General features: G+C 36.4%; 1 protein-coding gene across 1 annotated transcript in view; it reads right to left on the reverse strand.

Annotated features, from left to right (window-relative positions):
* The window catches only part of MYO9A (myosin IXA), a 331403-nt gene that overhangs the window by 143603 nt on the left and 160912 nt on the right, over positions 1 to 26888 (reverse strand). Inside the window, exons 15-16 of the mRNA XM_008571047.1 lie at positions 20840 to 20959; positions 2480 to 2555 (exon numbers count right to left, since the gene is read on the reverse strand). Of these exons, the coding sequence (XP_008569269.1) occupies positions 2480 to 2555; positions 20840 to 20959 (196 nt within the window). The remainder of the gene's footprint in view (positions 1 to 2479; positions 2556 to 20839; positions 20960 to 26888) is intronic.

Consider the following 26888-nt stretch of genomic DNA (forward strand, 5'->3'; position numbering starts at 1 on the left):
AACACACACACACACACACACACACACACACACACACAAAACCGGGGTGGGGGGAGAAGACACAACAATTACAATTCCTTGAAGTTGATACGACAAGCACACAGAAAGGACATTGTTGGGTGGGAGGGGGGAGAGGGAGGAGGGAGGGCGGGTTCGGTAATGGGCCACAATAATCAACCTCATTGTATATAGACAAAATAAAATTAAGAAAAATTAAAAAAAAAAAACAATTGATACCTCAGAAATACAAGGAATCATTACAGACTACTATCAACAACCATATGCCAACACATTTGAAAATCTGGAGGAAATGGATAAATCTCTGGATGCATACAAACAATGAAAACTGAGCCAAGAAGATATAGAAAATCTGAACAGACCAGTAAGAAGAAAAGAGATTGAAGCTGTTAGCAGAAGGCTCCTAACAAAGAAAAGTCCAGGACTGGACAGGTTCACTTCTGAGTTCTACCAAGGCTTCAAAGAGGAATTGATATCAGTTCTCTACAAACTATTCCCAGAGGCCATTCTCCCTAACTCAATTCTATGAGCCAAACATCACCCTGATACCAAAACCACACAAAGATACATCAGAAATAGAAAACTACAGGCCAATATCCTGGATGAATATAGACACAAAAATTCTCAGTAAAATACTAGCTAACAGAATACAGCAACACATACACAAAATTATACACTATGATAAAGTGGGATTCATCACAGGGATGCAAGGTTGGTTCAACATACGCAAATCAATAAATGTGATACACCACATCAATAAAAGCAAAGACAAAAACCATATGATCATCTCTATAGACAATGAAAAAGCATTTGACAAAATTCAACACTCAGGGCCGGCCCGGTGGCACACTGGAGAGTGCGCCGCTTGGGAGCGCGGAGGCACTCCCGCCGAGGGTTCAGATCCCGTGTGGAGACCGGTTCCCACTCACTGGTTGAGCGTGGTGCGGGCACAACACCGAGGGTTGTGATCCCATTGCCGGTCCCCAGTACAGGCGTGACACCAAGGGTTGCGATCCCATTACCGGTCAGTAAAAAAGACAAAAAAGGAAAAAAAAAAAAAAAACCCAAAATTCAACACTCATTCATGATAAAGACTCTCTACAAATTAGGTATAGATGGAAAGTATCTCAACACAATTAGAGCCATATACGATAAGCCCACTGCCAATATCATCCTGAATAGGGAAAAGCTGAAAGCTTATCCCTTAAGAACAGGAACTAGACAAGGAGGCCCACTCTCACCACTCCTATTCAACATAGTGTTGGAAGTACTAGCCAGAGCAATCAGAGAAGAGAAGGAAATAAAGGGCATACAGATTGGAAAAGATGAAGTCAAACTGTCCCTGTTTGTGGATATGATCCTATATACTAACAGCCTAAGGCCCCTACAAAAAAAACTCTTAGAGTTGATAAATGATTTCAGCAAAGTTACAGGATACAAAATCAACACACAAAAATCAGTAGCATCTCTATACTCCAACAGTGAACATGCGGAAAAAGAAATCCAGAAAGGTAGCCCATTTACAATAGTCACCAAAAAATAAAATATTTAGGAATAAAGTTAAGTAAGGATGTCAAATATCTCTACAAAGGAACTACAAACCACTGTTGAAAGAAATTAAAGAGGACAGAAGATGATGGATAGATATCCCATGCTCTTGGATTGGAAGAATTAACATTGTGAAAATGTCCATATTACCCAAAGTGATCTACAGATTTAATGCAATCCCCATCAAAATTCCAATGACATTTTCCTCAGAAATGGAAAAAACTATAAAGACATTTATATGGAATAACAAAAGACCATGCATAGCCAAAGCAACCTGAGCAAAAAAAATAAAGCTGGAGGCATAACACTACCTGACTTTAGACTATACTACAAAGCTATAATAGCCAAAACAAAACAATGTTCTTTTGCTCATATACATTATAATCTTTATTTAATGGCATGCATAAAGAACAAAGAAAATTTATTTGTAAACTAAGAAAATTATTTACATTTATTAATTTCAGATTATATTCAAAAATTCTTCATTGAAAATGGCAAATGGTAAGTTTTGGTAATCACACTCACATAGAAAAGGTATTGGATGATTTGATGTAAACCACACTACTTCATTATTACTTACCAATAAAATTTATCCACAGAAAGAAGCAGAATAACTATTAAATTTTGCAAAAGACATAAAATGCAAGAAGGGTCTAGGAAACTAAAACATATGAACTCATTTTAAATTAATCTGAGGAAACATTTTTTAAAAATTGTACAGCCATTTCACTAGAAACAATCATATATAAGTTTTGTTAGCTGTAACCTATTATATATTATTTATAAAGGCTTTAGGAATTAAAAAACAAACCAACCCTGACTTTGTTCATACTTTTAAAGTTACAAAAATATTAATAAGAATGCAAGTGATTTCTTTTATATTTCCTTGAAAACATAAACCAAACACACTTACTGCTGGTTTTTTTCATTTAGAGTATTCAGGCCCTGGAGATCAGAGAGAGGTGTTCTGGGATTTTTCCGGGTTATGCCTAAAAAAAAAAAGGAAAAATTTCCAAATCGGTGTTAAGAAAAACTAAACAATGAAACAATTTCTCTAAAGACAAATTAAATGAATGTATTTCAATAACAAATGTTTGCTAAATATATCATAAAAGTCTACATAGTAATATGAACCAAGTCCCATAATGGCCAATTATAAATCTAACTTGGTAAACAATAAACCCAATTTGGGAATTTAATAAAGAACCTTTATTTTTTCTTCCTTTAAACATTAACATTAGGAAATACAAGTGTACCTGGGCTGACAGCCTAGAAGTGTACAAGTTATGTTTTTACTTTGATATTCAAAAAAGTTCTAATGTGACTCCTTTCCATAATTTTTCAGCCATAAATAAATATATTACTGACATGAACTATAGGTTTCAGATATCAATTAATCTTACAAATAAAGACACTGAGAATCAAAGAAGACAAATTGCTTCCTTAAGTGTTACTAATATTTTTTAAAAATGCAATTTACTGCAAGTTATATGATAAATAATTAAGCTCTGTAAGCATAAGGCTATCCATTTTCATAATATACACATAAACATTTACTACAGGTAATATACTGTGGGAACAAAGAAGTAAAAGTATCTTTATTTGAGATGACATAATATTATATGGAGAAAGTTGTGAATCCACAAAAATCTATTAGGACTGTTAAACGAGTTCAGCAAAATTATAGGAAACAATATCAATACACAAAAATCAATTTTATTTCTATACGACAGTAATAAGTAATCTGAAAATTAAGAAAACAGTTCCATTAATAATAGCATCAACTAATAGGAATAAATTTAACAAGAAAGTACCAGTTATGTACACTGAAAACTATATAACATCAGTAAAAGGAATTAAAGACAACAAAAAAACGGAATGCCATCAATGCTCATGAATTGGAAAACATAATATTGTTAAGATGGCAATGTCCCCAAAGTGATCCACAGATCAATGCAATCTCTATTAAAATCCCAGCTACCTATTTTTGCAGAAATGAACAAGCTGATCCTAACATTAATATGAAAATACAAGGGTCCCAGAATAGCCAAAATGATCTTGCAAAGAAAAACAAAGTTGGAAAACTCACACTTCCCAAATTCAAAATGCACTACAAAGATACAGTATCAACACAATAAGGTACTTGCATAAAGACAGACAAACAGATCAACGGAATAGAACTGAGAGTACAGAAATAAACTCTTACATTTATGATCAATTGATTTTTGACAAGGATGCCAAGATAATTCAGTGGGAAAGGAATCATTTCAACAAATAGTACTAAGAAAACTATACATCCACATGCAAAAAGAATGAAGTTGGATCAAAGACCTAAATGTAAGTGCTAACACTATAAAATTCTTTGAAAAAGTAAGAGTAAATTTCCAGACATTGCATTAGGCAATGGTTAGTTAGAAATAACACTAAAAGCACAAGCAACCAAAGAAAAAAAATAGATAAACTGGACATAATCAAAATTAAAACTTTCTGTGTTTTAAAGGATACTACTACACTAAGAAAGTGAAAACATAACTCACAGAATGGTAGAAATTATCTGCAATTCTGATAAGGAATTAGTATCTAGAATATAAAAAGACTCTTAAAAACCAATAATAAAAAGACAATAACCCAATTTAAAAATGCACAGAGAATTTGAATATATATTTCTCCATAGAAGACATACAAATGGCTAATAAGCACATGAAAAGATGCTCAGCATGATTAGTCATCAGAGAGCTGCAAACTAAAACTACAATGAGATACCACAGTTCAGACCCACTAGGATGGCTAGAATCAAAAAGAGAAATAGTAAGAATTGTCAAGGACCTGGAGAAATCAGAACCTTCATACACTGCTGAAAATGAAATGATGCAGTCACTTTGGAAAACAGTTGATGGAGTTTGGATGTGTTGACCCCTCCAAAACTCTTGTGGAAATTTGATCTCCAACGTGGCAGTGATGGAAACTGATTGAGTCATGGGGAAGGATCCCTCATGAATGGATTAATGCTCTCCCTGGGGCAGGGGGGAGTAATGAGTGAGTTCTCGCTCTATTAGTTCCTGCGAGAGCTTGTTGTTTATAGGACCCTGGCACCTCCTCTCTCTCTCTCTCTCTTGCTTCCTCTCTCGCCATGTGATCTGCTCATCCCCACTGGCAGCCTGCTATTTTCCGCCATGAGTAGAAGCAGCATGAGGCCCGTGCCAGATGCAGCTGTCCCAGAACTGTAAGCCAAATAAACCTCTTTCCTTTATAAATTACCCAGTCTCAGGTAGTTCTGTTATAGCAACACAAAACGGAGTAATACAACAGTCTAGCAGTTCATCAAGAAATCAAACAGAGTTACCATAAGATTCAGCAATTCCATTCCTTAGTATATATACCCAAGTGAACTGAAGATATATATCCAAACAAAAACTGGTACTGGGAAAAAAATATGCCCTGTTATTAACAAAACAGCTCTGTGAAGAGGTTCATTTTCCAAATATATTAGAATGCATTTTTTCTTCTATTGTTCAATTCCTACTCCATGGGCACCAATTATCCCTATGACAGATTATTATTTTATATCTTCCATATACATTCTTTTCTTCTGCATATTGAAACATAATCATCCCATGCCTTTCTTCAACATCAGTAATTCTATTTTCAGCTACATTTCCTCTATTCCTTGGGCTCATATATGATGTCATTTTATGTCTCTCCTTGTTTTATTAGCTCAAAAATCTATTTTCAATATCATTCTGACACTTTATAGTCTTAAATTTGTGCTACTGCTTTATTGGATTCAGTCTTAAATTCTTTTACACTGTGAAGTGCTCACAGAGAATTTTCTTCTCTTTTTTGGAATATCCTCCAAAAACACAATAGGGTAGCTCTTTTTTGAATATTATTTGACTTCCTTATTTCCCTCTACATAATGATTTTTTACATTAATTACTAAATATTTTAAACATAAAAGAGAGATAAGGAATAGTGTACAGGCTGAGTATCTCTTACCCAAAGTGCTTGGGACCAGAAGTGTTTGAGATTATTTCAAATTCTGGAATATTTGCATTATACTTACTGGCTGAGCAACCCTAATCCAAAAGTCCGAAATTTGAAATGCTCCAATGAACATTTCTATTGAGTGTCAGGTCAGTGCTCAAAAAGTTTCAAATTTCAGATTTTCAGATTAGGGATCCTCAACCTGTACTAAACATCTGTGATGGATGACTCATATTAAAAATGAAAACCTGTACCCCTCCCTCCTTGATCCCATTCCAAAAGCATCAGATCCCAAGATCTCCCACCTGTTGGAATTATTAAAAGAGGACTTTAAAACTGCTTTCATAATTATGTCCAAAGACTTAAAGGAGAAAATGGTCTTCATGAATTAACAGATAATAAATCTCAGGAGAGAAATGGAAACTGTAAGAAGGAACCAAATGAATATTCTGGATCTGAAAAATAAAAATTTCTAAAATAAAATATTTAGTCCATGGGTTTAAGAGGAGATAGGAAATGGCACAATGAATTTGAAATCAGATAAATAAAAATTATCCAGTGTGAAAACAGAAAGAACAAAAACAGAAGAAAAATGGACAGTCTGAGCAATCTGTGGGATGATATCAAATATTCTAAGAAAATGTAAATGAAATCTCAGAAGGAGATGGAGTTTGGATGTGTTGTCCCCTCCAAAACTCATGTGGAAATTTGATCTCCAATTGGCAGTGTTGGAAACTGATTGAATCATGGGGGTGGATCCCTCATGAATGGATTAATGCTCTCCAGGGGTTGGGGGGGAGATTAATGAGTGAGTTCTCACTCTATTCATTCCCATGAGAGCAGGTTGTTTAAAAGGCACTGGCACCTCCCCACTCTCTCTCTTGCTTCCTCTTGCCATGTGATCTGCTTGTACCTGCCGGCTCCCTGCTGCTTTTTCACCACGAGTAGAAGCAGCCTGAGGCTCATGCCAGACGCAGCTGTCTCAGAATTGTAAGCCAAATAAACCTCTGTTCTTTATAAATTCCCAGTCTCAGGTATTCTGTAATAGCAACATAAAACGGACTCATACAGAAGGAAAGGAGAAATTGTAGAAGAAAAAATTTTTCAAAAAGTATTGCCCCCAAATTTCCTAAATTTGATGAAAAACAATGAAGCACAGATCCAAAAGATGCAGCAAATCCCAAACAAGATATTTATAAGTATAAATCCTATCTAGGGATATCAGAATCAAATTTCTGAAAACCAAAAATTAAGAGAAAAAATTTTAAGCAGCCAGAAGAGGAAAAGATACATTATATCTATGAGGAAATAATAATAGGATTACATCTGAGTTTATCATCACAAATAATGAAGGCCAAAAGAAAATTGAACAACATTTTTAAAGTACCAAAAGTTTAGTAGTTCCTAATGATGTTAAACATATGTTCTACGTTATGAAACAATAACCCCACTCATAAGTATTTATCCACAGAATAAAATGATATATCTACAAGATGACCTGAACAAGAATGTTTACAGCAGGGTTCCTTATAATAATAGCTCTAACAGTACACAACCCTTAAATCCCTCAAAAAGTCCATGATAAGCACAATGTTGTATATACAATTGCATATACATATACAATGGAATACAACTAAGTAATAAATTACTGGTAGATGGAACAAGGATGAATATGTACATCATTATATTGCATAACAGAATGAGAACACAAAAAAAGACAGACATACTATATGACCTCATTTGTGTAAAACTTTTAGAGAAAGCAGAACTAATTTATAGTAAAAAATCTTAGCAGTGGTTACATTAAAAAGGTAGGAAAATGTACAAGAGAGCAAGAATAAATTTTCTAATATTTTTCCCAATATTTTTATTTTTAATTTCTTTGTGTTCATATATTTTAGGTTTATCTCTTGCAAGCATTCTGCAAATGAATTTCAATCTTTCTTAATTTCATCATCTGCTTTTTAGCTGTCCAGTTTAGTCTATTTTAATTTATTAATATTACTGATATATCTGCAATATTTGCTGCCATCTTCTTTTATGCTTTGTATTTATCCTAATTATTGTATGCTTTTGCTGAACCTTCTTTTTTTTTTTTTTTCCTTTTTGTCTTTTTTCGTGACCGGTAACGGGATTGCAACCCTCAGTGTCGCGCCCATACCGCGACCGGCAACAGGATCGCAACCCTCGGTGTCACGCCCGCACCGCGCTCAACCAGTGAGCGGACCGGTCTCTATATGGGATCCGAACCCTCGGCGGGAGCGCCACTACACTCCCATGCACTCCCAAGCGCGGCACTCTACCAAGTGCGCCACCGGGCCAGCCCTGCTCAACCTTCTATTGAATTGTTTTCCTTATACCATGATTTCTTTCTTTTGTTTTGGCAGTTGTATACACTCTCCTCTTTGTTTACATTTAAATTTTTAACATAATCATGAATTCTAAACTAAATTAATTACTCCTCTCTTTTCCTAAAGAATAAAACCTTCAAATGCTTTAATTGTAGTCATCTTCTTCTCACTATAGATGTTATTCTTACCCAGTACTTACATTCACCTTGTCTTCTCCCCATTAATCAAGCAAATTAGGCATTACTATTATTGTTTTACAAAGTAATTGCTTGCTTATTTGTGATTGTACACATATTTACCAATTTCCTTATTAAATCACAAAACTTTCTATTAGGTTCAGCTTCTCTCATTCTCAACTAAATCTTTTTATAAATTCTATCAGTGAAGATCTATCAGATCTATCAGATTACTATCTAGCTTTATTTATTGCTATCGTTCATATTTGCCTGTTATATATCTCTGTCCATCCTTTTACCCCTTTAAGCAAGAATCCTGTAGACATCATTTAATTAAACTCTTGAAAAATTCATTTTGAGAGTTTAACTGGTGAACTTAATTAAGCCATTTGTATTATTTTAAATATGAGGGTACTTCAAAAAGTTCATGGAAAATGGAATTGAAAGATAATATCTCTCCATGAACTTTTTGAAGACCCTTCATAGTAGTATTTGTTTGTGGCATTTTCTTTTATGTTTTCCATTTATTTTGCTCTTTAAGCTCATTTTTCCCTTCTTGGTTTTCATTTGATAAAAGTTCTTTATACTACTTTAAAAGATAAAAACTCTTAAATTTTGTTGTTATTGTTGCTGTCCTGAAGGCACACATTAAGTCTATTTACCCATACTGATATCATACACATGATAAATATCCATATTCTACTAATTCAAAAGAAATATAGCTCCCTACACCTTCCCTGCAATTTTCACCAAAATGTATGCTGGCATCTCCTGCATTTTTTTCTGTCTACCACTTCTAAACAGGAATTCTGATCATATACCATTTTCTATTTTGGATATCCTTAATTTCATAAAAAATAATTTCTTGTAGATATTTATTTGTGACATATCAGGCTTCATGACATAATTAACATTTTTTGAGGGGTATAATTTTCATATGGTAAAACATATGCCTTTAAAATATACAGTTGGTAAATTTTGACAAATGCATTTACCACATAACCACCACCAAAAGAAGATACAAAACATTTCCAACATCCATAAAAGTTCCCTCATACCCTTTCTTGGACAATGCCCCACATATACTCCTGGTTCAAGGAAACCACTAATCTGCTGTCCATATAGATTGGTTTGCACTATCTAGAATTTGATATAAGTGGAATAAAACAGTATGCCCTCTTATGTAATGCTTCACTCAGCATAATATTTGAGAGATTAATCTATAAAAGTCTTTGTGTGAACATATTTTCTTTTCTCTCAGGCGAATACTTGGTATTGGAATTCATGGAATATATGTAAAGATATGCTTATCTTTATAAAAACTCACAAATTCTTTTCCAAAACAACTGAATCATTTTACATTGCCAATAGTGTATAAGTTTAGTTGTTCCACAGCCTTATCATCAGTTAGTATTGTCAACTTTTTACACGTTAGCTTTTATAGAGGGTGTTAATGTGATCTCATTGTGACTATAATCACGACACATTTCCCTAATGACTAATGAAGTTAAACATCTTTCATGAGCCTATAAACCACATATAGTTCATCTTTTGTAAAATGTTCAAATATTCTGCCCAGTTAACTAACCTGTTTATCTTATTATCACAGTTGTTCTTTTTATATTTTGGTTTCAAGTCCATTATCAAGTATCAATATTACAAACTGTCACAAACACTATTTCCTAGGCTGTGCTATGCTTTTTACTTTTAATAATATCATTTGAAAGGCAGAAGTTTTTCAATTTACTGAATCCAATTTATCAATTATTTTCCCTTTTATATTTCATGCTTTTATGTCCCATCTAAGAAATCTTTGCCTGTCCCACGATTGCAAACATTTTTCCTCAGCTTTTCTTCTGCAAATTTAATGGTCTTGATTCTTATAGTTTTGATTCTTATATGACTCATTTCAAGTTAATTTTTATATATGATATAAGGGTTGAAGTTCTCTTGTAACATATGGATATCCATTTGTTCTAGTGCTATCTGTTTAAAAAGCTATCATTAATCCCAATGAATTATCTCAGCACCTTTGTAGAAATCAACTGACTGTGTACAAGGGATATTCAAAAAGTTCATGGAAAGATTCGTATTATCTTTCAATTCCATTTTTCCATGAACTTTCTGAAGTACCCTCGTATTTGCAGATATATTTCTGCACACTCTATCTGGCTCACTGACCTCTTGGTCCATACACCAAGAGAAAATGTCATTATTATTTTAGTCTTGAAATCATACAATGTAAGTTCTACAGCTTTGTTCTTTTTCAAAATTGTTTTGGCCATTAAAGGAATTCTACATTTCTATGTAAATTTAAGAATCAGTTTGTGTGGGCCGGCCCGGTGGCGCACTGGAGAGTGCGCCACCTGGGAGTGCGGCGGCGCTCCCGCCGAGGGTTCGGATCCCATGTGGAGACCCGTTCCCGCTCACTGGTTGAGCGCGATGCGGGCACAACACCGAGGGTTGCGATCCTGTTGCCGGTCCCCGGTGTGGGCGTGACACCGAGGGTTGCGATCCCGTTACCAGTCAGTAAAAAAGATAAAAAGGAAAAAAAAAAAAAAAAGAATCAGTTTGTGAATTTCTACCAAAAACACTGCTGTGATACTCAACAGGACTGTATTCAATCTATAGATCCATTTAGAGGAGAACTGACATCTCAGAAATACAAAAACACATATAAAAACATGTATCTCTCTTCACTGTATTCTCCAATTTCTCTTAGTTTTATGCAAGTCTTACACATATCTGTTCAATTTATCCCTAGGTATTTCATGTCTGCATATGTTGCATTAGTTACCCACTGCATATTAAATTCCTCCAAAACCCAGCACTTTAAAACAACCGTTATTTCACAGCTCCTGAAAAATTCAGGAGCTGCTTAGCTAGGTGATTGAGACTCAGGGTCTCTCACAAAGCTGTATTCAGGCTGCCAGCCAAGGCTGCAGTTATTTTAGGAATAGAATGAAACTGAAGGATCTGCTTCTAAGGTCACTCACATAGTTGGTGATAAGCCTTAGTTCCTCACCGCCCTGTTGGCTGAAGGCATCATTGGGACTCTCAATAGGGCTGCTCACAAATGGCAGCTTGCTTGTCTCCAAGACAGTGGTCCAAGAAAGAGCTAGCAAGTGAAGAGGTCTCAAGATAGAAATTGCAGTCTTTTCTAACTCAACCTTAGAAGTGACACACCATCACTTCTGTCATACAGACTAACACAAAACATGGGTGAGAACTATATACAAGGTTATACCTAGGATGCTAGCAGTCACAGATGTAGTATAAATGAAATTTAGGAATTTCATTTTCCAAGTGTTCACGGCTAAAATACTTCAATTTAATTTTGTATATTTACCTGGTAACCTGTGAGACTGTTAAATTCAGTTTTTAGTCCTACGAGCATTTTTTAGACTCCTTAACACTTTCTATATTGATGATCACGTTGTCTTCTTCTTCCTGATCTAAGTGCCTTTTATTTCTTTTTCTTGCCTTATCGTACTGTGTATAACATTTACTAGAATGTTTAATCTGAGTGGCAAAAGCAGATGCCCCAGCTTTTTCTCAATGTTAGGGAGAAAATATTCAATCTTTCGCCACTAAATATGAAGTTTGCTGTGTGATTTTCATGCATATCCTTCATAAAGCTGAAGAAGTTGCTCTCTATTCCCAGGCTGCCAGAAGTTTTAAAATAGGAATAGGCACGGAATTATGACAAACTCTTTTCCCCATCTACTGTGATGATCATATGGTTTTTCCAATTTTGATGGTTAACATGCTGAGCTAATTGATTTGATTATCAAACCAACCTTTCATTCCTGGAATAAATTCCACTTGATCTTCATATATTATCCCTTAATATATTGCTAAACTCAGCTAGCTCTCATTTTTGTTAAGAATTTTTATACCTATCATCAAGAAGTTATATTGGGCTGTAGTTTTCTTGTAATGGTTTTGTCTGGTTTGGGCAGCAGAATAATAATACTGGTCTTATGATATGATTTGGATAGTGTTCTCTGCTGCTCTATTTTCTGAAACAGTTGAGGAGAACTGGTAAATTATCCTTTCTTAAATGTTTCTTAAATAAAATTCTCTGTTGACTGTGCACATGTGCTGTTTCTTTGCATGGGCTGTGTTCTTACCTTGGCTGCAGCAGCAGAAGATGGGGCAGTCTGCCTAGTCCTGCAACTAACTATGGATAGTGCTTCATTCCCAAGACATTATGCCCCTGGAGTCTCTCAGTCTGGTGGTGGTGGCTACGTCCGGTGGGCATACCACTGAGATCCTGAGGCTGCTTGGGAGCTTGTCCAATGCTTACTCACCTAGACATTATATCATTGCTGACACTGATGAAATGAGTGCCAATAAAATAAATTCTTTCGAACTAGATCAAGCTCCCAGAGACCCTAGCACCATGATGTGTCTTTTATAAATGGCATATAGCAAAATTTTAAAAATTCAAACTTGAGGAGCTCCTCTTATCCAGTGGCCACAGCACCTGCCCTGACCATGACCTTCAGGCCCCAGACTCAACCAGCAGTGCAGTGCTCCCTCCCCCAAACTCATACTGGTGTCAGATGTGAGAGCCTGTAGTTAAGTAAGAAATCAGACCTTACTAGAGACATTCAAGAAAAGGATGGATGACTACTTTTCCAGAACAGAAAGGAAACTCATGCATCAGAAAAGATGATGGAATAGATGGTCTCCAGCATCACTCTCTCCCACAAATCAACCAATTTACAATTATTAAAAAGCAATGACAGCCAATCTGGGACTGCTAGAGCTCATGGGAAGAGGAGGAGAGACCTACAGAGTTTACGAAGGCAGGAGAAGCCACAATGAGAGAAAGAAAGGACTGTTCCCACCATTTCAAGCCCCAGCTGCTTCAAGGCTGGCACTGGTGAACACATGGAGCAAGAGCTGGCAAATGCTACAGCTATGCCCTTCCTATGAAGTTGCTTTGAGGTGGCAGGGGAGAAGAGGGCCTTGGACCCCAGGCCAGCAAGACCACTAGCAGGGTTCCTGTGGACCCACATAGGAGCAAGGAGCCACAGACAACTGAAATAAGGGGGCCGACCCGGTGGTGCACTGGAGAGTGCACTGCTTGGGAGCATGGCGGCGCTCCCGCCGAGGGTTCGGATCCCATGTGGAGACCGGTTCCCGCTCACTGGCTGAGCGCGGTGCGGGCGCAACACCGAGGGTTGCGATCCCGTTGCCGGACCCCGGTACGGGTGCAACACCAAGGGTTGCGATCCTGTTACTGGTCAGTAAAAAAGACAAAAAGGAAAAAAAAAAAATGAAATAAGGAACCACTCAGAGGCTGTTGAGTCATTGCAAGGGACCAATGCATGGCCCGTCCCATGGGAAGTGTTTGGAGTGCAGGTCGTGGGGGAAATGGGCCCACCAGGGGAACATTGGGGCACAGCATGGACAGCTGATCTGCCCTCCAATCAGCACAGGACTACTCAGTGAAGACCAGTCAGGAATACAGAACTGCAGGTGGTGTAGTTTGCTGAAAAGACTCAGATCCAAACCAGAGTTTCCATGCAACCTGGGTGTACCAGACCTCACAAGACGTAGAAGTGCATACAAGGTCAACCATCAAAACCTGAGCTGCACAAAAAGCCTTCCTCAGGGAATCAGCATCAATGAAGCAATTTAGCTTAGCTCAACCACAGGGCTCAAATGCTGGTCCCACAGGAAGTTCCTCCATTTTAGAAGTAAGCAAAGGACAACAAATTAGTTCCAGTGCACAGTTTAAGTGGTGGGAACAGTGAATAATCCAACACAGCACTGAAAAAAAACCAAATACCCACACATCAGAGACAAAGTCTCATATTAACTAGCAAAGGTCTAACACTGCAAAGAACAACTATAAAACCTAGAAGGACTGGAAGCCCTCTGGCTCCCAAGCCAGGGAGCAGGGAGGGCCGAGGGCCTCAGCCACGCCCCCTCACCCCCCAACAACCAGCCCAGTGACTATTGAGCTGTTGCAGGAAGTGCCCTGGATCCCAAGATGGGGTGGTAGGGGGGCTGAGGGACTCAGCCACAACCTCCAACATCCACAACCAGCCCAGCAATGACCACCAAGGCGCCACAGGAAGTGCCCTGGGCTCCTGAGCCAGGGCAGTGGGATGCCAATGGCCTCAGCCACACACAGCCCGCCCCCTACATCCAAAACCAGCTCAGCGACAACCACCAAGTTGCCTCAGGAAGAACCCAGGCTCACCAGCTGGGGCAGTGGGAGGGCCAAGGGCTTCACCAACACCCCCGACATCTGCATCCAGCCCAGCGATGACCCAGCTGATGCTGGAAGCCCACTGGTCTCCCCTGCCGGAAGGAGAGGGATCCACAGGCCATGATCACACTCCCCCTCCTTCTCTTTTTTACACCCTATTTCTCCTCCCCTTTCCCTTCTCATTCTTTCCCCCCAATTGCTTCACAACAACATCTTAGAATGAGGCATGGAGCCAGGGGAAGCCAAACCCAGCTGCAGCTAAGCAAGCTGCTCCCATTGCCCCAGGCCCCACCACAGTCCTCAGGCATGGAGCTGGGGGAAGTCAAACACAGCTGCAACCAGGTAAAGAGCATACCAAAAACACCATTTTCACATGGGTAGCCCTCCACAGCCACTGCAAGTGCCATGGCTGCTGCAAAAGCAGTTAGTCTCCATAGCATCAGTCACAGCCACTGTGCAAATGCCATGCCAGAGTCTCAACTTCACTGACACAAGGAGAGGCACCAGTGGAGACACCCCCCAAAAAAGAAGAGGTCCTCTCTCTCCACAAAGCAAACTCCAGAGTAATAGAAGCAGCATCTGATTTACGATAATGGGGGAGGACTTGATCACACCTGTCTCAGTACTGGACAGATCATCTAGGTAACAAACAGAAGAACAGTTAATCTATGAGATGGAGAGAACAAATCTGTGGTTATAAGAGTGGGGAGGGAGAAGGGGAGAAACTGGATAAGGAGCATAAAGAATAAGTATGATTTGTAACAATGAATATGCTAATAAAAAATAAAATAGAAATAAAAATAAAAAACAAAACCAAGGGCTGGCCAGTTAGCTCAGTTGGTTAGAGCATGGTGCTGATAACACCAAGGGCAAGGGTTCCAATCCCCTTACCAGCCAGCAGCCAAAAAATAATAAAAATAAAATAAAAATTCAAAACTGAGAATTATCTGGTACATGTACATTTATTGTGATTACTAATGTATTAAATTTAGATATTAAATTTATTTCTACTTTTTTTTTTTTTTGGCCTTTAAAAAATAAAATAAGGGCCAACCCCGTGGCTCACTCGGGAGAGTGCGGCGCTGGGAGCGCAGTGGCGCTCCTGCCGCGGGTTCGGATCCTATATAGGGATGGCCAGTGCGCTCACTGGCTGGGCGCAGTGCGGACGACACCAAGCCAAGGGTTGCAATCCCCTTACCAGTCACACACACAAAAATAATAATAATAAAATAAAATTCACTGTTGAAGCTATCTGGGCTGGAATTTTTTTGTGCCTTTGTGTGGGAAGGATTTTACTTATAAATTCAATATTGTTAACAGATATATAGGACTATTCAGATTTTCTATTTTTTTCTAGGGTCAATTCTGGTAATTATTGACAATCACATAATTTGTCCATTTCATTTAAGTTGAATTTATTGGCATAAATGTTCATAGTCTCTCCCTCAAACTTCTAATGTCTGTAGCATATGTAATTGTATTGATTCTTTCATCCCAGATAATAGTTTTATGTCTTCTCTCATTTTTCTTGATCAAAATGGCTAGAACTGCACTGTCCAACACAGTAGTCACTAGCTATATAAATTTTAATTGATTAAATAAAGTTAAAACTTCAGTTTCAGTTGTGCCAGCCACATTACACGTGCTTAACAACCATATGTGGCTAGTAACTACACTATTAGACACCGTAGTTAGAGAACATTTCCATAATCACATAAAGTTCCATTGGACAATGCTGGGCCAAAGATTTATAAATTTCATTGCTCTTTCCCTAAAACCAGCTTTTGGTTTCATTGATATTTTCTACTGTTAGTCTGCTCTCTATTTCACTCATTTAGCTCTCAACTTTATTTACTTTCTTCTGCTTATTTTGGGCTTAATAAGCTCTTTTCTTCCTACGTTTCTTGAGGTGAAAGCTTAAATCATTGATTTTGACCTCCTTACTCTTTTCCTAATACAGTCATGCACTACATAGTGACATTTTGGTCAATGATGGATCATATAAACAACGGTGGTCCCATAAGATTAAAATGGCTATACCATATAGTCTAGGTGTGGAGTAGGCTATACCATCTAGGTTTGTGAAAGTACACTTTCTCATGTTTGCAGAATGACAAAATCATCTAACAATGCATTTCTCAGAACACATTCCTGTCCTCATGCACCACTGACTGTATAAGAATTTAAAGCTATAAGTTTTCTTCTAAACTTCTTTAGCTGCATTCCTCAAGTTCTAATATGTTGTGTTTTCATTACCATTCAGATCAAAATACTTTCAAGTTTCCCTCATGAATTTTTCTGAGTCATGAGTTAATGCATTTTGTTTATTTTCTGAATATGTGAGAGTTTCCCAGCTATCATTCTGTTATTAAAATTTTACTTCCATTTTGATCAGATAGTATACTTTAGATTTTCAATCATTTGTGTGACCATACTGATGACTGAGGTCAGGACATAATGGTAAGCATTGTCATCAAGGTGAGGGTAGTGAGTAAGCCTACAGCCCTTCTCTAGCAATTACTGATCCTTCATTTTGTTGATGGACATCATATTCTTAATCATCCCAAGACTGGACCGAAGGCCAGAAGTATGGGCTTGAATTCAAGTGAGATTCTTCTATTCTATCCCTGCTCTCTCTTCCTCCTGCTGTCTGATTCCTTCTCCTTTCCAGGGCTCCTGACATTTCCAGAATGGGGCTGCAGCTCATGCTCCCAATAATCCCAATTTCTCCCCACTCTTCTAATTTCTTCAATGCCAAGCCTCAGAAAAGAGCCACTGCAGAGATACAGTAGGAGCGCCAAAAATGAAAAGGAGGAGGAAGAGCCACAATACCTTTTATGTCTTAATCTTGAAGGTCACACACTGTCACTTGTCGCATCCCATTTGTTAGAAGTGAGTCACTAAGTACAGCACATGCCTTTTGAAGGGAGGAGTATCAAAGAATTTGTGGACATGTTTTCAACCACCAAAATAATGTCATAATTTTTACTTTAAATAGCCATATATCTTTTAAAAGAAATTAAGAAGGAAAGAAAAAAATATGTACAGTCATTTATATTTTTCAACATATTTATTATTTCTGGTTTCTTCACTCTTCCAATAATTCATGGATAAGCAAACTAGAGGCCATTGCCTAAATTAAACCTACTGCCTGTTTTTGTATTGGCTGTGAACTCAGAATGATTTTTAAATTTTTTAATGACTAAGATAAAAACAAAAGAAAAACATTTTTGTAACATGTGAAAATTTTCTGAAATTTAAATATCAGTATCCTTAATAAAGTTTTATTGAAACACAGCCACACTTTTGATATATTGTTTATGGCTCCACTCACAGCAGAGTTGAGTGTTTCAACAAAAACCATATTGCCCACACAGCCTAAAATATTTACTATCCTGCCCTTGGTAGAAAAATTTGCCAACTCCTACTACAGATCCAAGTTACTATCATGGAGTAACTTCCCCTTAGCCTGAAGAATTTCCATTATCATTGGTCATATAGTACAATTATGGTGACAAATTCTCTCAGATTCTGTTTATCTGAAAACATCTTTATTTCACCTTCATTTTTGAAGGATACTTTTGCTAAATGATAATTGGATATTGTGGAAAATATAAATGGATGTTGTTATGTTCCTCTAGAAAGTGCTAATTTTTCTTCTGACATTTAACTTGTCTGGAACCAAACTGCAAATATGAAAATTTTGGCTTAAAGTTGTTTTTGGTTTTTGTTGAGTTTTTTTTGTGTGTGTGTGTGTGTCATTTTAAATATGATTTTTGTATACCTTTTGGCCTCCATTATTTCTACTGAGAAGTCAGGTGTTAATCATATCATTATTACCCTGTATTTCATGTGCCATATTTTTTTCTGGCTGCTTTCATGATTTTCTCTTTACAGTTTGCCTACAATGTGTCTAGGTATGGCTTTCTTTTGTATTTATTCTGCTTGTAGATCAATGATCTTCTTGGATCTATAAGCCAGTGTGTTGCTGTTTTATTTATTTTTTTTTTAAGCCAAACATGGGAAGTTTTCTACCACTATTTCTTCAATTATTTTCTGCCCCATTCTCTCTCCTCTCCTTATGGGACTCCAACTAAGGCAAAAAGACTTTAGCTTTCTCCCATACAAGCTATACACAGGTAGAAATGCTTCAGACAAAAAAGCAGCAAATGTGAAAATCTCACCTATTACAGTTATGTCCTTCAAGGATTATCTCCTACTTGGTTTCCACTGCTTTGGGGGCAGGTTTCCTAGGGTCTTTCCTGCATACTTACAGCAGCCTGGGATGTGGTTAGAGATCATATGCTAAATCTGGGTTTAGCCTTTAGCAACTCTCTCAGTTCATGGATTTTTCTCTTAAATGTACAGCTAATCTGACAGTCCTCAAGTTAGTTTTCTGATGCCTTCAGCCAGTATGGTTTGGTTTTCTGTCTCTGGAGCTACGGAAGTTGGCACCCCCATGATGCAATAAGCCACAAACTCACAACTCTTACCTACTGCTTTACTTACTTTAAAGAATAACCTCTTCTCTACTTTCTACCTCCTTTTGGTCTTGTTCCAGTACTGCCAAATAGTCTGTTATTTTAAAATTTTTTCTGGGCCGGTCCCAAGGCTCACTCGGGACCCGAGTGCAGCGCTGGGAGCGCAGCGGCGCTCCCACCACAGGTTCGGATCCTATATAGGGATGGCCGGTGAGCTCACTGGATGAGCACGGTGCAGGCAACACCATACCAAGGGTTGCGATCCCCTTACCGGTCACAAAAAAAGAAAAAAAAATTTTTTTTTCTAAGTCTTATCATTGTTACCTGTGGGAGGGTTCATTCACCTCACTAATTCATCAGTTCACCATTACCTAAAGCTGGTAGCCTTCTGGTTTTATAAGAACAATTTCCCAAACTTGAATTCATAATTTTATATTTTACAAAATTTTAATTATTGCTAAAACTATAGTGGGAAATGAAATAAGTTACATAAATAATGTAAAAAATGGAAAAGTTCCAATGTCCACAAATGTAGAAATCTGCATATGAACACACAATTTCTTCAAGCAGTCTATGCTAAAATTGATGCCTTCCTATTCCAAATCCATATCTGATAAGATGGAATACGATCAGGTCTGGGTTTGTCAGGCTGTGTGTCATGAAAAAGCAAATAAACTACTTGCAACTATTTAGGAGTTAAAAATAATTAATTTAAGCTCCCCCCAAAATATCTGTAGACTGTTTTAAATAATGTCCTGTGCATTAATAGATGTAGAATAGGAAGATGAATAATCACAATGAAGACTTGTATATCTCTTAGGAACAATAGCACTAATTAAGAATAACTTTTAAGGATGTTATTTTTAAGTAAAATACTTACCTTTGTTCTTTCTAAAATGAGAAAATAAGTTTTAATATTCTTTCTCAAAATACATTACACATTTTCTTATACATTGCATATACTGATACTCTGCTGTCTTAGTAAGAGGAACTAAAAAAAGAACCCATAACATTTGCTTTTAGGAATTCTACTTATATTCTCCTTTCACTGACAATTGGATATTAAAATTTTACGGAATTTCACAGAAAACTGAAGTTAGCAAACTAAATCTCTGGCAATTTGTTAAAATCTCAGAACACATTATAGAAGTAATTTAGGTCCATTATACCCAAGTTCCTGAATTAGGCTTTGAGTATTCTGAAGGATCCATTTATTCTTATAATAGCATTAGCCCAATAACTGTAATCTCACAACAGGCAAAAGAACCAATTTTCATGGAGAATGAGAGTAACAAATAAAGAGCAAGGGAGGAAATGGAGACCAAGGGCATCTTTTTACACCAACTTCATAAAAAAGGCAAACAAAAAAGAATATGCACCATGATACTATTCCTTAAGCCAAAACATTAATGTAGTAGCTTACTCTAAATCAGACATAGGAAAGTCTGATTAGAGAACTGCAATCAAAATAAATGGATTTACCAATGATACACAAAAGCAACATTGCTGATGTTGAAACTCAAGCATAAGCAAATATAAAAATCAGCTAGATTTAGAAAGGGGTGTGAAGAAACTTTTGGGAGAGCTGGATATGTTCATTATCTCAATTGTGGTGATAACTTCAAGGGTGCCTACATACGTCAAATCTTACCAAATTGTTCTCTTTGCATGCAGTTCACTTTATTTCAATTAGACCTCAATAAAGCTTTTTTTTTTTAATGAGCAGAAAAAAAAAACATTGTTCATTTTTACCCAACACTTGGCTACTTGAAAGACAAATAGAAACCAATTCAGTGATTGTAACCAAATATAATTAACAACTCAATGATAATAGGCAACTAGGACAGTCACCCAATTTAAAAGAACAGATATATCAGCATGTTCATGACAAAGAACAAAATTCTCATTGGAAATATGCTTAGACTGCTCAGAGGATTATGGAGGTCATGTTGCCTGTGCAATCTAAGTCCCACCCCCATGCAGAATGCTCCTGGTTTCCATTTCCAAATGGATATGTGATGACACAGAGTTTATCAGTATTTGCAGCCTTACTGTACTTCTCTTCCTTGCATCTCTGCAGAATCTCTAAGCTCCTCTGGTGGACTGGGTGTTGGAGAAAGCTAAAACTATCCATACTTTTCAAAATTGCACATGGCGCAGTATCATCATGTCCTTAGGAAGCAAAAGAAAAACAAAAAAATGGAGAAAAGAAAAAGACATTATATAAGCCCAAACCAATAGTGAATCAAGGACAATGCTGCCAACTATCTTAAGAATGTACAAAATGTGTTAAATAATAGAGGTTAAATGTGAGTGATTTTTCCAATTAACTTCAGGAAATTAAATAAATAGAAAAAAATAAAGGTTATTTTCAGGTATTCAAAATGGCCTTTTCAGTACCCAAAGTATCATGAGTTAACACCATTTTAAAATTTCTAAATTAAAATACTAGGTAAATTTCAAAAACAATTTGTATAATTGAGTTATTTTTTAAAAACAGACTCACTTTTATCAGGTCTGAAATATAATTAGCATATAGTTGGCAACACTGTAAGGAACACTGATGGAACCCAAAGAGAAATACACCCAAAACAATTTATTGAAAATCAACCAATTATTTCACAAATCCTGCAATTAACCACACTTGTAAGAATTCCAACAAGTGTGTCAATGACAAAAGTATGAAGAAAAGCACCACATATCAGGAAAACCCAGCAGCATTTCTATATTTATAAATCTGAAAACAAAGCAGGAGAATCTGTTACCTCACCACCATTTCTTAGGAAAGTGAGACAGAAATCAGCTACCAGTGGGAAAAGTAAGAGAGAACACCCAAGTAAAGACCAAAGTCCCAGATTAGTGCTTTTTAAACAGTAAGTCACTTGAGCAATAAAGGCAGATGGGGGTTACATTCAGTACCACAAATATTAGCAATAAATGGATACAGGGCTTCCAGGCTTTGAGAAAGTTGTGTATCATTTACTCAGAGATCACCTCTAGAGTTAGGGCATAATGTTCAAATTTAAATAGGCTTGCCTTTAAAAAACAAAAGTGCATGATTTAATAACAGAAGCAAATTAAGCAACACATAAACTAGAGTTCCATTAGTGCATTTTACTGTGCAATTAGAAATGAGATACAAGGGAACAATCTATGAATAGTTCTCAAGGTAGGATCATTTAAAAAGTTAAATGGTAATTCAAAAAGATTTGCAGAACACATCTCAGTCTCACTGTAACTCCCTAAACTGGATTTCTATATACAGAGAATAGGCATCTACATTAAACAAAGGAGAAGGAACCTTATAATACTATAAATCAGATAATACTATATATAGATATAGGAGGCTTATAAAAATAAAATTAATTTGAAATAATTTTTCATGTCTAATAATAAAAAGTAACTGAGTGAATAAAACACTATACATAATATTTACCTAATACAAAAAGTCAGTAGTTGCAAATGTTCAATGTTTCAAAAACAGACAATTATAACTGAGTTCACCACCATTTTTCTGTCAAAAGATACCTCAGTAAAAATACTCTATTCTCATATACCAGTAATACCCTCCCTGATGGGCACTGCTTGGAGAAAGGATACTTAGGCATCAAACTAATCTACACTTGGTTTACCAGTCAGTAGAGGGGGACCAGTTGAGGGGGAAAAAACACCCAGTAAGCTATACTCACACTCTATCCAAATTGTAATTTTAAGAAGTTATCAATGGGCCGGCCCGTGGCTCACTCGGGTGAGTGTGGTTCTGATAACGCCAAGCCAATGGGTTCGGATCCCATATAGGGATGGCCAGTTAGCTCACTGGGTGAGCGTGGTGCTGACAACACCAAGCCAAGGGTTAAGATCCCCTTACTGGTCATCTTTAAAAAAAAAAAAAAGAATTTATCAACAAACTATCTATCCTTTCATTAGCTAACTTGATAATCAGCTGGTCAGAAATAATTCAAGAAAATTATGGTATTAAAGTGTTCTATGTAAGAGCTCAGGATATTAAAATATACATTATTATATAGAGTTTTAAGAAATCATTCAACATTACTATAGCCACTGTACTTTCTATATGATCTAACAAACTGTGGCAGTGCCATTTAGATATGGGTACTTTTGTATCAGTGACTGTTTTGTGTCTCACCATCACACCTAGCTTTGTTTTATTTAATCTCTGTCCTTTCATTCTGCTTTCTTTGCCTTCTTTTAACTGTTTTGATCATAATTTTCCAGACTGTAATACTATTTCTAAATCTCAAAGTGATATTCTTGTTTACTGTGTGTACCAACTTCCTACCAAGGTGGTTTGGTTTCCTAGGATGGTTTATAAGTATGTATATATATATGTATATGTATATATATATATATATATATATATATATATGTATATATATATATATATATATATATATATAGTCCTTTTTGAGACCGGCCACACCACGCTCAGCCAGTGAGCGCTGTGAGCGCACCGGTCATCCCTATATAGGATCCTAACCCGCGGCGGGAGCGCTGCTGCGCTCCCAGCGCCGCACTCTCCCGAGTGCGCCATGGGCTCGGCCCTATAAGTATATTTTCAGTGGAGGTTACTTTCTAAGAAGTATTAAACACTCTTAAAAGAGGTTGATTTAGTGATTGCTTACACTAGTTCCTGGTCTAATTTTGATAATAATTTCTTAGTTTGAGATTATGCACTGCTATGGTTTAGATGTGGTTTGTCACAGACAAAACTCATGTTGAAATTTAATTGTCAATGTAACAGGTTGGGGAGGTAGTGCCTTTAAGAAGTAATTTGGTTGTTAAATTAGATTAATGTCTTTCTTTCGAGATTGCATTAGTTCTCACTGGAACGGATTACTTCCCTCAACAGTGGGTTGTTATAAAGTGAGGTTGCCTCTTGTGTTTTGACCTTTTCACACTTGATTTTCCTTCCATTTCTCCACCACATTTTGATATCGCAAGAGACCCCCACCAGAAGCTGCCAGATGCAGCCATCCAATCTTGAACTTTCCAGCCTGCAGAATTGTGAGCTAAATAAACCTCTTTTCTTTATAGATTACCTAGTCTCTGGTAGTCTGTTATGGCAACACAAAACAGATTATGACATGCACCAAACATATAGTATAAACTCAGACCCTATAGTCATATGTGGTGCAGATATGAACATCGATTTTCTAAAGGTAACTCTTTTTTTAACCTTATCTAAAGCCTAACACAGATTGCTAAGGTTCCTCTTGATTTTCTATGCAATGCCAGCAAACAGAATTTTTCAATTATCTTTTTTAAGTGCTTCTAAGTTTTTCTAAGTTCTGTCTCTATAGATTTGCCTATTCAGGACAATTCATACAAACGGAATTATACAATATATGGCCTTCCGTGTCTGACTTCTTTTACACAGCATAATGCTTTCAAGGTTCATCCATGTTGCAGCACGTACAAGAACATCCACCTACAAGTTTCAGTTTTCACTTGTAGATAAAAACATCTACAAGTTTTCAGTGTATACAGAACATCTGTCTACAGGTTTCTGTTTGGATATCTGTTTTCAATCCTTTTGAGTATATAGCTGAGTGGAATTGCTGGGTCAAATGTTACTCTATATTTAACTTTTTGAGGAACTGCCAGGCTGTTTTACAAAGTGGCTGGACCACTTTGCATTCCCACCATTAGTGTATGAGGCTTCCAATTTCTCCTCATATTTGCCAAAGTTTATTACCTGTCTTTTTTAATTATAGCCATCCTAGTATATGTGAAATGGTATCTCATTATGATTTCCATTTGCTTTTCCCTGATGACAAATGATGTTGAGCATCTTTTACTGTGTTTATTGGCCATTTGCACATCTCTTTGGAGAAATGTCTTTTCAGATCCTTTGTTCATTTTTTAAATTGTATTATGCTTTTTATCATTGAGTAATAAGAGTTCTGTACATATTCTAGATACCAGTTGTTTATTAGATATACAATTTCCAAATATTTTCTATCATTTTGTGTTGAATCTGTAGATCAAGTTGGGGTGTGTTGCCATCTTAACTACATGAAATCTTACAATGCATGAACACAAGACATCTTTCCATTTACTTAGCTGCCAAGTTTTTTCAACGATGTTTTGTAGTTTTCAGTATACAAGTCTTGCAACTCTCTTGTAAAATTTATCCATAAGTATTTTATTCTTGTTGGCGCTTTTTCTTTTTTTTGGCAGCTGGCTGGTATGGATATCAAACCTTAGACCTTGATGTTATCAGCACCACACTCCAAGCAACTGAGCTTACCAGCCAGCCCTCTTATTAATGCTCTTATAAATGGAACATCAATCTAATTTCACTTTCAGGTTGTTCATTGTTATGGTATAGAAATACAACTGATTTCTGCAGAATGATCTTGTGCCCTGCAACCCTGCTGACCTCATTTTTTTGCTCTAATAGTTTTTTGTGTGTGTCTAGATTCCATAGGATATTCTATACATAATATGTCAGTTGTGACCAAAATAATTTCTTCCTTTCAAATTTGGATGTCTTTTCTTTCTTTTTTCTTGACTAACTGCCCTGGCCAGAACCTGTATGACAAAGTTAAATAGAAGAGGCAAAAGCAGACATCCTTTTCTTTGTTCCTGATCTTAGGTGAAAAACAATCTTTCACTATTAAGCATGATGTAAGCTTTGGGTTTTTCATAAATTCCCTCATCACGTTGGGGCAGATTCCTCATCAAATTGAGGAAATTCCCTTCCATTCCTAGTTTGTTCCATGTTTTTATCATGAATAGGTGCTGGCTTTTATCAAATGCTTTTTTCTGTACCTAAGAGGGTGATCATGTGTTTTTTGTCTTTTATTCTAATAATGTGGTTTATCCCAGTGATTGATTTTTATAAGTTGAACCAAGCTTGCATTCCTAAGAAAATTCCACTAGGTTATGGTATCTAATACTTTTTATCTGTTGCTGGATTCAGTTTGCTAGTATTTTGGTGAAGATTTTTTTCTATTCATATTCATAAGAGATATTTGTGATAGTCTTTTCTTGTGATGTCTTGTCTGGTATCTGGATAATACTGGCCTCATAGAATGAGATGGAACATATTCTCTCATATTCTATTTTTTGGAAAAGTTTAAGAATTGGTGTTAATTCTCCTTTAATTATTTTGCAGAATTCATTAGTGAATTCACTACTCCTTGGTTTTTCTTCATAGGAAGTTTTTTGTTTTTTTTATTTTTTTACTACTAATTCAATCTTTTATTATAGGCCCATTCAGATTTTCAATTTCTTCTGGAATCAGTATGAGCTGGTTATATCTTTTTAGGAATTTGTCCATTTCAACTGGGTTCTAATTTGTTGCCATATAACCTATTTGTAGCATTATAATCCTTTTCCATAAATTCAGTGTAAATTCAGCAGAAATGCCCACATTCTTTCATTTCTGATGTAACTACTGATGTAATTTGAATCTTCACACTATTTCTTGGTCACCCTAGGGCAAGTTTTGTCAATTTTGTTTATCTTTTCAGAGAACCAACTTTTGGTTTTGTTTCCTCTACAGTTTTCTATACTCTACTTCATTTATTTCAGATCTACTATTTATAACATCCTTACTGCTTCTTGCTTTGGGTTTAGTTTACTCTTTTTCTCTAGAATCTTAAGGTAGAGCATTAGGTTATTTATTTGAGATCTTTCTTCCTTTTTAATATAGGCGTTTAAAGCTATAAACTTGCTCTAGCTGCATCCCGTAAGCTTTGGTGCACTGTTTTTAGCCTCCATTCATCTAAAAGTATTTTCTAATTTCCCTTGTGATTTCTTCTTTGACCTATTGTTTATCTGGAAGTATGTTGTTAAATTTCCACAAAACTAAGATATTTTTGTTCATTTATTCTTTAATTACCACTTTCTTTGTATTAAACAGATGTTTTCTAGTATACTATGTTAATTTTCTTGTCATTTCTTTTACTATATTATTTTCTGTTATTTTCTCAATACTTGCCAAAGAACCTATAATATCTTAACTTATAGCAATCTAGTCTGCATTAAAAACAAATTAATTTCAATAGTATATAAAAACTTTCCTCCTACCTAGCTCCATTCCCTCCCTTCTTTTTCATGCTGTTATTGTCAT

This window comes from Galeopterus variegatus, unplaced genomic scaffold (assembly GCF_000696425.1).
Source record: "Galeopterus variegatus unplaced genomic scaffold, G_variegatus-3.0.2 Scaffold657, whole genome shotgun sequence".
NCBI lineage: Eukaryota > Metazoa > Chordata > Mammalia > Dermoptera > Cynocephalidae > Galeopterus > Galeopterus variegatus.